Here is a 12,542-nt window from a genome sequence, read left to right on the forward strand (position 1 = left end):
TTGACAGGGACCCTAGAGTGCAACTTGGCTGCTTGCATTCCTGCCACCCCCACTTCTGTCTTTACCATGGAGAAAGAGCATCTCATGCTTAACACATTTTGACCTGTTTGCTTCTCCACTTCTAAACTGCCTAGATGGTAATCCTGGCTACATCTGACATTCCCAACATACACATTTGCAAAGTATCTACTATGTTCTAAAAGTGGCTCCAAGCTTCTCCTCCCCATAATCTTCGAGAAATGTCTATTGGTACACAGTAACTGAAAAGCTAAATCCTTCTTTTTTCCCTTTTCCTTTCCTTCCCTTCATCTCTCCCTCTATTTCTGCCCCCTCAATTTTTGGTGTTGTTCTGGGGATTGAACTTCAACCCAGAGCCCTGTGACCGCCCTAGAAGTTAGATCTTTTATCAACTACCACGTTTTGCCCACACTATGTTGCAGAAGTCAGGGGAGGAGCTGGCATGGCGGCACATACCTCTAATCCCAGCATTTGGGAGGTAGAAGCAGGAAGATCAGGAGTTTGGGGTTATCCTCTACTACATAGTAAGCTTGAGGTCAACCAAGACTACGTGAGACCGTCTCAAAAATGTAGCAAAAAGGGTACAGTAAGAGATTTTAAATGTTTCTTACATTTATTTTTTGTGTATGTTGATGCATATGTGTAGCAGAGTGGAGGTGAGAGGACACTTTGTGGAAGTCAGCCATTCTTCCACTGTGTGGGACCCAGAGATTGAACTCATATCCTCCCTCAGCCATTACCAAGCCATCTGGAACTCAGTGTGGACCAGGCTGGCCTAGATCTGCCTGTTTCTGCCTCCCAGAGTGCTGGAAGTAAAGGCGTGTATCACCTTAAGTAATGATTTCTTTATCCTGAGTGCTATTTCCTCTCATCTTCAGATTTATTAAACTCTGTCCACAGCCACAATGTTTGTGGGAGGCTTGGGTCATCTGCTGATCTGAGGTGAGGAACAGGTCCGAGGAGTTACAAGTAGCTCAGAAGTCCTTCTCTGACATTTGTTTACTGCAATTCACACACATTCTGATGAACAGGCGGTTGCAAGATGCAAAGAAGTGCCACAGCCTGCCATTGCTTGACATTTTTATTATTGAGTGAACATTAGCACCAATGGAGGTAAAGGAATGCACTCACAGTTCAGGCTCCGTAACAAACGAAGCTCTTTCCACTTTCCCTTATTTTCTTCCACCCTTAACTCAAGTCCATAAATCCAGGCACAAGATAATAACTGCAGACTAGATATGACTGTGTAGTCTCCATGTTCTTCACACACAGATCCATACAGTGAGAAAGCACAGCAGTACTCAACACCAGGCCCTGTGACAACAGCCCCTTCAGGCCTATGGACTGACAGTCCTGAAGATGTTGGCAGGGCCATGAGACACACCCTGTTCTGCCTGTGTTATTTATGCCTCTGGCAGTGAAGCCCCCAACAAAGAAGCATGTCACTGGAACACATGCTCTTTGTTCACAGAGGTGCATGCCAGCACGGGCTGTGTAAGAAGCACAGTGCCCGGTCTGTAGTCTCTCCTTGGGCTCTTTCGCCTTTTTATTTGCTGCATGTTTTGGCTATGTTTATTAATTACTTTGTAGTTTAATATTATAAAATAAGCATTTATCCTGTGAACTATTTACCACTGGGAAAAAGTCCTTCATATCATAAGAGCTTGTTTGCCACAAGGAGAGGACAGAGCCTCAAGATATGCCCAGACCCTCTCTAGAATCAATACCACTCCTAGAAGTCACCAGGTTACCCTTCTGGAGAACCCACCTGCACCTGCCAGAGTAGCACCCGTTACTTGCAACTCAACACCCGTGGGCTGTGATCAAAGGCCCTTGGCAACTGTTCTCCATCAACTGTACCAAAGCAAGAGTTCACCACTGTGACTTAATCTACATTGGGGGTGGAGCAAAAGACGGCAGCCTTTGGGGTCAGGCCTGTCAGGCTGACTCCTTGCTCCTTGACTAGTTGTTGGGGCTACTGAGGGTATTTAAGCCTTAGTTCCTCATTTGTTCAATTAAAATATCACCAACTTCACAGGGTTGTCTGTAGATTAAATGGCAAGCACCATAGCAAGCCCCAAAAAGGATTGGCTCAGTGACTGCCTGTTAGCTCAGGGAACTGGCTCAGTACCTTTTTTCCTGATTAAAAGCTTCTCTGCATAGAGACCTCGTGTAATAAGGCAGGAGCACACCTTTTCCTATGCCCCCGTTCCCTCATCTTAGGTCTGTGAATACTGCAACACAAGTCAAGAAGCTACGCGCCACTTTTTTTCTCTTGAAATGTTATTTTAAAAACTGGTATGTAATCGATTTGGAAGTTTGGGTTTTTGGTTGCCCCTAAGGCAAAACGGAAAGGGAAGAGGAGCTTAACTTCATAAAAATCTGAGGGTTAACAGAATTTTTTCTTCTAATAAACTGTTTAACCTTTGGCGCCTAGTGTCAATGGTAGAAACAAGGCAACTGATGTGACACACTACAGTTCTCACTTTAAGAAGTCTCTCCCCAATTGGCAAAGCACTCACCCCAACGTAGTGCTCCAATTCCAGGGACCCTCTAAACCAGACCAACACAAAGACTGCCTGCCAGGCTTCCTCTAAATGGAGACCAAGAATTTACATACCTCACTGGGGTGCCCGAAGAAAAGTGATAAAAGTGGGGGGAGGGTGAAAGGCACGACCCAGAGGCTTCATTAAAATTGCTTTTTCTTTACCTAGCTCACATTAAATGCTGAAAATGTTTAAAAACAAGCAAGTAGAGAGGGAAAGTCTCCTGAACTGGGGATGCTCAGCTCCTGCGTGGCCCCTGTCCCTCCCGTTCCGCATGGGCTACTCCTACTCGATACTACCCAAGCGGGGAGCCACGAGGTCCCCACGGAGGTCCTCGATGGCAGTTACGACATCTCTGGGCTTGGGGATAACCACGTAGTCCCCGGACAGGAGCACTGGGTGCGTCTCAAAGACCCCGTCTCCGGTTCCAGTCCCATCTCTTCCGCGAGCACCAAAGGCTTGGGCGAGCGTCGGTGGGCGGACTTGGGCCGTGGGGGGCAACCCGGGGGGCGTGTGGTAAAGCTCCCCACTTGGACCCCCAAGAGAGAGCGAGGGGTCCCAGGCGGGCGGAGGGCGGGGAAACCCCGGAGAAGGTCTTACATCAGCCAGCCCACGTGCGGCCGGAGGGCGGGGAGGCGCGCAGAGGCCAGGGGGCGGAGCCTTACTCCCGGGCTGCGCCTTCAGCGGCCCAGCCCCGCCCCGCCTCCCAGGCCATCCTCGGTGCAGCCTGGGCAGCCGAGCCGAGCGCCACCGCGTAGGGCCGAGAGGAGCCGAGCAGTCGCCGCGCCGCGTCGCCGGTTTAAGCGCAGTGCGGGGCCTTGGCCGGGGGCGGCGGTAGTGAGGCCAGCGCCGCGCTCCAGCCCCCTTTTCCCTCCATGGTTTCTCTCCGCTCCCGCGAGTAACTTGGCTCCGGGGGCTCCGCTCGCCCGCACGTCCGCACGCCGCACGCCGCCCCGGACCGCGCCGCACGCCGCTGCCGCCAGCCGCCCACTTCCGACGGCCCTCGCCGCACAGGCCGGGTCGCCTCTCCCCCCTCCGCCCCCGTCGCGGAAAGTTAAGTTTGAAGAGGGGGGACGAGGGGAACATGGACATGAAGAAGAGGATCCACCTGGAGCTGAGGAACCGGACCCCGGCAGCTGTAAGTAGAGGCCGTCGGGCGCCCGCGCCCCCGATGACTTGCACGTAATGGTGGCCACCTGCGGGCCGCGGGGCTCCGGCCGCGGCGCGGGGAAGGCGCTGTTCTCAGCTCGGACGGGGACGGGGAAGGCGGGCGGAAGGCGCGGAGGGGGGAGCGAGCGCGCGGGCATTAACTCTTTGGCGCCCGCGGGCCCCCGCGGCCGTGGGGAGGGCGGCGGGTGGAAAAGCAAACTTTGAGCCGCTCGCCCGCCGGTTCTCTCCCGGAGGGAGCGCGTGTGCGTGTGGCCGGCGGCGAGGGCGGGCTTGGGGGTTGTGTAACGCTGGAAGCCATGTTTGCAGCCCGGGATGCGCTGCCGGGCGGAGGCCGGGCCTGCCGACGAGTCGCGCCGCCAGCCCCGCTGGGCCCGCCGCGGGGCCGGGCCAGGTTCCGAGCGCCCCGACACCGGCGAGGCCCGGCCGGACGGGGCCGGAGGAAGCGGGTTCGGTTCCCTGAGAGGCACGGAGCCCCTTGGGCACCGGGCCTGAGGAGGCCCGGCCTGGCGCGGAGCGGGGGAGGGGCGGGCCTGGAGGCAGAGGTGGCGCAACTGCCGCCCCTCCCCAGGCCAAGTTTGAAAAAAAGGATGCGCTTCCCGCCATTTTTCAAGCCTAAAAATACAACTTTGTCCCTGGTTTGCCTGGCTCGCCTTCTGCCCTCGGCCTTCCCCTCGCCTGCCTCGGGTCCAGCCGGGGCACCGTCGTCCCGGTGGCTTCGCCCTCCCCCGCGCCGCCGCCTGGGGCCCTGCCGGAGAGGCCAGCCCCTCGGTGTGGGCGGGCGGCGGCTCCGCGCGCCAGCCCGGGCGCGCCACAGCGCCATGTTGGCGGGCGCCGTCTTCCTCCGCCGGGTGAGCCGGCTTGCCCTCGCGGTGCCTGCCGGTCCCCCGGCCTGCCCCCACCCCGCCGGCTCGGCTCCGCGCGCACTGCGAGAGCTGCGCTCGGCCGCCGCCGCCTCAGCCCCTCGCTGGCGCCCTCCCCCTTCTTAAAAGGGCAACGGTGGCCGGTGCGGGGCTGGGGCGGCTTGGCCCCGCACGTGCTCGGCGCTGCCTTTGCGGCCGACCGCGCGCCTCAGGCCGCGGCCCCGACGCCACCCTCTTGCGTGTGTGGACGGCCACGAACTCGCGCTGTCGACTGGGAGGAGCCCCGGAGAGCCCGGCGGGTCCGCCATGCCCCGGCTGCGAGCGCAGGTGGCTGCGGTGAAGAAGTTGCGAACTTTGGGGGATGGCCGGCCCGGCCGCGCCTGGTATGCCCGAGGCTTTTGTGTTTTCTGTCCTCGGCCTTGAGTTCCCGTCCCCTGCCTTGAGGTCGCCGTGCCGCCAAGACTGGGAGGGTGGTGCCCCTGTTCTCGGCGCTCGGGGATTGCATCGGCACGTGTCCCTTCCATCCCTCCGTCAGACATTTTGTGCCCACCACGTGCTAGTGTATTGAATGGTTAAACGCCCTCTCCTTGTTCAACTTGAAAAGATGTGTTATCGCCTTGGGTTGTTCATTCGAGACAGCCACGCAAAATCCACGGAGAATGAACTAATTAAATTTAGCCAAAGGACCCATTTTCCAACTTAAACCTTAGCCCACTTGCCACAGACAGAGCCATGTAGCTAATTAAGAGTCAGTTTGTGGGTCAAGCGGTACACGTTTAAAGAGCCCAGAAGCAACAAGTGGTTCGTGTTCGACAGCACTGGTTGCCAGAACCACGGGTTTATTAAATATTTGCCTACAGTATGCCAGTGCCTGAGAAACCAACGTGAGCAAGGCAGAGTAGTCCCTTCTCTAAGTCTCAGATCTGGGGGCCTGGTGTGCCTTGGGTGTATTAGGAGGGAGCGTGTCCTGGAGACAGCCAACAAGATTGTGGAGGTAAAGGGGAAATTACTTATGGGGGCTCAGATCATTGGCAGGTGCTATTTGGGAGAGCTCTGACCTAAAACTGAAGACTGAAGAAAAAAATAAAAGGCTGTAGTTTTGGGGTTTTGGAGACAAGGTCTCTGTCGTCTCTTTCTGCTACTTCAAACTTGGCATCCTCCTGGCTCAGCCTCCCGAGTGCAGGGATTAGCATAGGTGTGTGCCATACTATCCAACAATTCTATAGATTTAGGAGGAGAAATTAAGACTCAAAATGTTTTGCACAAAAGTGTAGGAATTTCAAGATGGTGCCTTTAAAAATCAATTCATAATAGAGTGCCTTATGTGCAATGTCCTAGAACATACACCAGATCTGTGGTATTTCCAATTGTTAGGGAATAGTTTTGGCCTGGGACCTTATAGACCCTTGTCATTTGGGAAAGGAGGAAGATCCAGTTCCCCCCACTGAATGTACTGTTGCAGCATTGGTAGGATGCTCTGAAATACTGACAGCCTGTCTTATGATTGAACTTAATGGTTTAAAGTATGTTGAAAACTACCTGAAGAGGGTGAGTGGGGGCTTATTTTTAAATAAATAGTGGTGGGTTTCTTGCACATTTATGGATTTTTTTTTTTTTTTTTGAGTTTTGAACACCCTGGTACATTTCTTATGTATTTATCATTTTGTGAGTGTGGTATTTTTTTATTTTATTTTATTTTTTTGAGACACCTTTTCACTTTGTAGCCCTGGCTGGCCTGGAAGTAGCTATGTGGACCCGGCTGGTCTCAAAGTCACAGAGGTTGTCTGCCTGCCAAGTGTTGGGATTAAAGGCGTGGGACACCATATTGGGCAAGAATAGGAATTTTTTGCCTTTGTCTTTCAGTGCTGCAGACTGAACCAAGGTCATGTGCTCCAACAGTGAGCCTACATTCCTAGCCCATAGGAAATATATTTTCTGTAAAATAGCATATACCAGTTGTGGATATAGCCCAGTAGTAGTGCACTTTACTCTCCCAGTATGTATGAGGCAGTGCTCCAGCACTGCCAGACCCTTTCCCCCAGAAGAAAGTGTTATTTCACTGAGCATAAATTGTTGTAAGTGCTGGACCATAGCGTATATGCCACAGAAACTGGTATTGTCAGTAAGGTGAGAAAGCCCTGGCATGCAGTACTGGATGATACAGATCAAGTTTAGTTGTGTTCCAGAATTGGAACTCTATTAAGTCCCATTGCACACATGCTGCTCTGTCCTTTTAACCCTGCAGCTAGGGACAGCTATCCTAGGTCTCACTATGTACCCCCTGGCTGGCTTGGAACACACTGAGATACAGCCCAGCCTCTGCCTCCTGAGTGTTGGGATTTAAGGTGTACACTACCACACCCTGCCATTTAATTTTTTTCATCAAAGTTAGAAAACCAAGTAGCTACTTTGTGGGTTTTTTGTTTTTGTTTTAATTGTGGAACAGTGAAACAGGCCTGCTATGTGCTCCACTGCTAGGTTTTTTAGACTAGTCATTAGACTTTTCACTCTTGTTCACTGCAGGACACACAGGCTTTTCCTTAGCTTCCATCTTCCATTCTTGCTGTTGTGGCCTCCACCCCCAACTTTAGTCTTCTATTGTCTAGTGTGGTAGAATTTTGAGCTCTATGGGATATTCTAATTGGTTGCATAGCAACTGTCTTTTTTAAACCATGTACAAATAATGCATCTTTGAACAAAAATACAGATAAGCCAGAAATAGTTGATAAAGATAAGCAAAAGATAGAGATCAGCAAAAAAGAAGAAAGTAGGTGTCACATATCCAACCTACCATCTTTGGTGTGTGGTCTATAAGATTGCTTAATTTTTTCCAAACCTGGATCATTTGGCTCATGCTATTATATTAACATGTGTGTGGTCTTGTTGCCTTAAAAATGATATAGTGAACATCTTTGCCTCTATTATTTAATATTTTATAGCCTGTTTTCTAGTTTCTGTGTAGATGAAATTGCTTTTCAGAATTGTTTCCTTTACCAGCATTTCCCTCTTTCAGTGTGTCCTCTACTTTTCTGCCACCTCAGCTTGTTTAAGGACTACTGCCATGAGCCCGGTGTGCATGTAGATTCTTTCAGCTTAATTCATAGTCTTCCCCCATATTTTTGAGACGGGTCTCCTTGTAGCCCCAGCTGGCCTGGAGCTAGCTGTGTAGACTAGACCAGGCTAGCCTGGAACTCAGAGAGATTCCCCCTGTCTCTGCCTCCTGAGTGCTGGGAGTAAAGGCAAATGTCACCATGCTGGGCCAATTCTCTTATTTTTTTAATTTATCATTTTTATTTTGTGTGTATGAGTGTATTGCCTGTATGTATGTAAGTGCACCCATGTGTTGTTAGCCACCATATGGGTCCTGGGAATCCAACCTGGGTCCTCTTCAAGAGCAGCCAGTGCTCTTAACTGCTGTGCCATCTCTCCAGCCCCTTATTTTATTTTACTTTAATGGTTTATTTTTATTTATACAAGTGTTTTGACTGCCGTTGTGTATACTGGTATGTGTGGTGTCCATGGAGGCTGGAAGAGGGTGACAACTGCCATGTGAGTGCTGGGGATTGAACCTGGGTCCTCTGGAAGAACAGCCAGTACTATTAACCACTGAACCATCTCTTCAGCCCTCTGACTTCCCCCTTGAGTGCTGGGATTGAAGACTTTGACAAGTAGATCTAGTTTATTTTTTGGTATTTTGAACCCAGTGGCCCTCTATCTCACAGACATCAGCCTGTCTCATTAGAATTAAAGGCATGGGGCCCTATGCCTGTCTGGCTTTTGGTGTTTTTTGATTCCGGCTCTTATTAAGCCCAGGCAGACCTCAAACTCATTTGTAGCTGAGGATGACCTTGGATTTCTTATCCCTTGTTTTCCACCTCCCTAGTACTAGGCTTACAGGCATGCACTGCCATTATCAGTTTTATGGTGTGCTGGGGCTACCCAGGGCCTTCTGCATGCTAGACAAGCACACTACAAGCTGCACTACATCTCCAGCCCTATTGTCATTTTATTGTGGTCTTGGAAATTGAACCCAGGGCCCAATACATGATATGTCAACACCTTGCTACTGCCCTCTATTAATCATTTTTCTAGCTTTTGCGGGGAGGTAGGGTAGGATCTCCTGCCATGGCTGGCCTCACACGTGTTCGATATCACATCTGGTCTGCATTTTTTTTTTTTTTTAATTATTTTTAGCTGGGTGTGGTGGTCCACACCTTTAATCTCAGCACTTGGGAGCAGGCGAGGGTGGATCTCTTGAGTTGAGTTTGAGACTAGCCTGGTCTACATAGTGAGTTCCAGGTGAGCTGGGACTACAGGGAGACCCTGTCTCAAAAAGATCAAAAAAAAATTCTTATGTGTACGAATACTTGCCTACGTGTATATGTGTACCATGTATGTTTCTGGTGCCTGCAGAGGCCAGAAGAGGCTGTTGGATCCCTTGGAACTAGAGTTGAGGATGGTTGTGAGCTGCCATGTAGGTACTGAGAAATGAACCCAGGTACTTTTGCAACAAGTGCTCTTAACCACTGAGCCATCTCCCCACCTTCTAAACATTCGATTTTTATTTATTTTTTATCAAATCCACTTTTGTTTATTTACGTTCCATTAATTTAAATCCGCGAGGGGTATAGCATCACTCGGATTCTATGTCCAATGGCCTTTGCAGGAAGATTGCTTTGGAATTTGGCACAAATCATGTCACCGTTTCCATGGCCCTGGGTTACCTTTCCCCAAATTACTCTGGTTTTGTTTGGTTTGCCACCAGGAGTCAACTGTGTTGTTTTTTGCTTTATGCACATAAGCATATCTCTTGCCTAAGCAGAATTCAGTTTCATCTTGGGCATAAACACCTTCAATTTTTTTGTTTTGTTGGTCTTTTTTGAAACAAGGTCTCCCTGTAGCCCCAGCTGTCCTGGAACTCACTATGTAGACCAGGCTGGCCTTGAACTCTTAGAGATCTGCCTGCCTCTGCCTCCCAAGTGCTGGGATTAAAGGCATGCACCACCACGCCCATCTAAACACCTTCAATATTAAGAGCTGTATGCTCTCGGTTCCAAAGACCTCGCTTATAGCCAGCAAAAGTAGCCTTGCACCACAGCCTTCCAGACATTTGCCTTTTATAAGTCCTGTTCCCAGCAGGCCTCCACTGGCACCAAGATCTTAATGTTATTTTATGTGCATGTGTATATGAAGTGTGGGCGCGTATGTCCCATAGTTGACACTGTAGGACAACTTGGGAATCTGTTCCTCCCTTTACCATGTAAGTCCCGGGGTCAAGCTCAGGTGGTCAGGTTTTGGTGACTTTTAACCAGTGAGCCTTGTTTTCAGCTCTGCAAGCATTCTTTTAAAATAATGTAGAAAGTTTAAACATTGGTTAATTCAGAAGAATGGAAATTGATAAGGAATGCAGGGAACTGAATTTTCTATTTGGGGAATTTTGCTTAGGACAATACTCTTTTTATTTTCTTTCTTAATGAAAAACAAGTTTGTGTAGTGCACTACACAGAGAGAAGCTGACATGGCCGTAACAGAAGAACCACTGTCCACTTACCACTTTTCCTAATTAAAAGAATCAGTAATCGTTAGCCAGGTGAGGTGGTGCATGGCTATAATCCCAGCACTAGACCAGTAGGATTGCCACATGTTTGAAGACAGACTGTTTCAGAGTGAGACTCTGTCTCAAAAAGGGATAAAGGGCTCTGAGGTTTAAGAGCACTGTCTGCTTTTGCAGAGGACAGGGTTCAGTTCCCAGTTCCACATGGCAGCTCACAACCATCTGTAATTGAGTTTCAGAGGGTCTGGCCTCTGCTGGCATTGTATGACATGGGTACACTTACATACATGCAGTCAAAACACTTAGACATAGAATAAAAATAAGGGGGGGGTAACTAAAAATATTTAATTTCTCCATACCATGACCCCTTTCCTGTGACAGGTACATAATTGGGGAAGGTCAGCCAACCCTAAAGTTAAGTAAAACGATCTTTTTCCAGAGTAGCTGAGGAAATGGCAAAACCTGTGATTAAAATACAGTCCCTAGTTTTCAGTGAAAAAAAGTAGAGCCAAGTCTCAGCTTTACTGATGATTAGCAAGCAAGACTTAAATAGGAGTTGTATGGTGGCACAGGCTGTGAGTCAGTATCAAAAGTTGAAGGCCAGTACTTACCAAGAGTCTGTAAACATCAGGGGGAAAGCACTGATGGTGTCTTAGCATCTCGTTTTTTGAGACATGTTCTCACTATGTAACCCGTACTGTCCTCACAACCCTCCTGCCTCAGCCTCGAGTACTGGGACTGCCCAGGTGAATTTTTTTTGGTCTTTTTGAGTCAGGGTCTCCTGTAGCCCCAGCTAACCTGGAACTCAACTGACTATGTGGGCTAGATTGGCCTTGAACTCACAGAGACCTGCCTGTCCCTGGCTCTGCCTCCTGAGTGCTGGGATTAAAGGCATGTGCTACCATGTCTGGCTTCCAGGTGACCTTTATTTCTGTTATTTTTAAGCATTTTGGTTTATGTTTAGCTTTTGAGATACATTTATAAAGAGCACAGACAATGAATGAAGCCCCCAGCATTCCTCTTTCTTTCCCAGGTGGCTCCTTTTAAAAAGCATTTGCTGTGGCTCTTTCCGTAAGAGCTTTGTGAGCTAGGTATTCTCTCAGGTTTATGGAAACTAGGGTTGAGAGGTAGAGTGATTTGCTGGGGTTACAGTTGACCTCTTGAGTTTTGGGATTTGCTGATTTCTTTGTCAAAGAGGGAAGAAATGCACCGTTGCTTTAAAAAAGTGGAAAGAAAGAAAAGGTGCAGTAGAGCTGGGAGTAGGGGCTCTTGCCTGCAAGTTCCCCACTGCAGTAGGCTGGGGCAGGAGAACCCAACAGTTGATGGGACAGTTTAGCTCTACCCTGTCTCAAAATCTGGAAATTGGCTGGGTGTGGTGGCACACTTTCAGCAGGAGGCAGAGGCAGGGTGATCTCAGAGTTCAAGGCCAGCTGGGGCTACAGGGAGACCAAAACAAAAAGAGAAATTGAAGGTGTAGTTGAGTGTTGGGTGGATGCCTAGCATGTTAAGAGGCCCTCTCCCTCCTCAAAAAAAAAAAAAATTAATATAAAATAAATAGACCTATGTGCATTCTGAAAAGTGGTGAGGCATTTCCAGTGCTGAGGGTATGTATCACTCTAAGCTGTGTCCTTCCTAATGAGTAGATAGATGGTAGGAAGGACCACAGCAGTATGTATGCCACAGTTGTTCCCTTCCTGGACTCATATCATTGGATTTGCTTAGAGAATAAAGATGTACTAGCTCCTGGTCTCTTCAGACTCTGAGCACATCCCATACACGTGATTGTTTAGTGCTATTAAACTTGGTAAATTCACACAAGAATGCCTTTGTGGAACAGTTAAAACTATAATTGTCATCACTGTAGTAAGTAGATCAACGCATGTTAAGGTAGCAAAGTTTCAGAACTAACCACATGAATTGCAATAGGGATTATAGTCAGTTTGCATTATTAAATGATTAGTGCTGGAAATGCTTGGCTATGATGCCCTTGAATGGTTTTGAATTCTGAAAAAGAAACCTAATTTAATATCTGTTTGTCTCTTAGTCTTCTCTCTCTCTTGAGACAGGGTCTCCCTGGCTGCCTCAATCTCACAGAGCTCTACCTGCCTCTGTCTCCTCAATGCTAGGATTAAAGAAAGGTGTGTGCTACTATGCCAGCACCTAATTTAATGTTTAGTAGTTTATCTTAGCAAGATCTTTTTAACATGCATAACCCAGTTGGGTGTTTTTAATGGCATTTTGAGATGAGGTCTTAGATAGCTGAGGCTGGCCTTGAACTCAATTCTCATGCCTCTACCTTCTAAGCATTATGGTTACAAGTATGAACCACAAGACCTAGTTTAAATGAATGCAAGCACCTGATTTCTTTTAGTGTTAAAGTTGGAAACTGTGCAG

The 12,542-nt window shown here is 48.9% G+C and overlaps 1 protein-coding gene and 1 pseudogene across 1 annotated transcript in view; one reads left to right on the forward strand and one right to left on the reverse strand.

Moving 5' to 3' along the window:
• The first annotated feature begins 1,120 nt into the window (after positions 1–1,120).
• LOC103749136 (formin-like protein 5) overlaps positions 1,121–12,542 on the forward strand; it is a 29,957-nt gene continuing 18,535 nt past the window's right edge. The window contains exon 1 of the mRNA XM_008851957.3: positions 1,121–3,702. Coding sequence (XP_008850179.2) covers positions 2,799–3,702 — 904 coding nt within the window. The 5' untranslated portion in view covers positions 1,121–2,798. The remainder of the gene's footprint in view (positions 3,703–12,542) is intronic.
• Positions 9,205–9,704, reverse strand: LOC103749135 (annotated as a pseudogene).

The sequence above is a fragment of the Nannospalax galili genome, unplaced genomic scaffold, assembly GCF_000622305.1.
Source record: "Nannospalax galili isolate Female #2095 unplaced genomic scaffold, S.galili_v1.0 scaffold106, whole genome shotgun sequence".
NCBI classification, from domain to species: Eukaryota; Metazoa; Chordata; class Mammalia; order Rodentia; family Spalacidae; genus Nannospalax; species Nannospalax galili.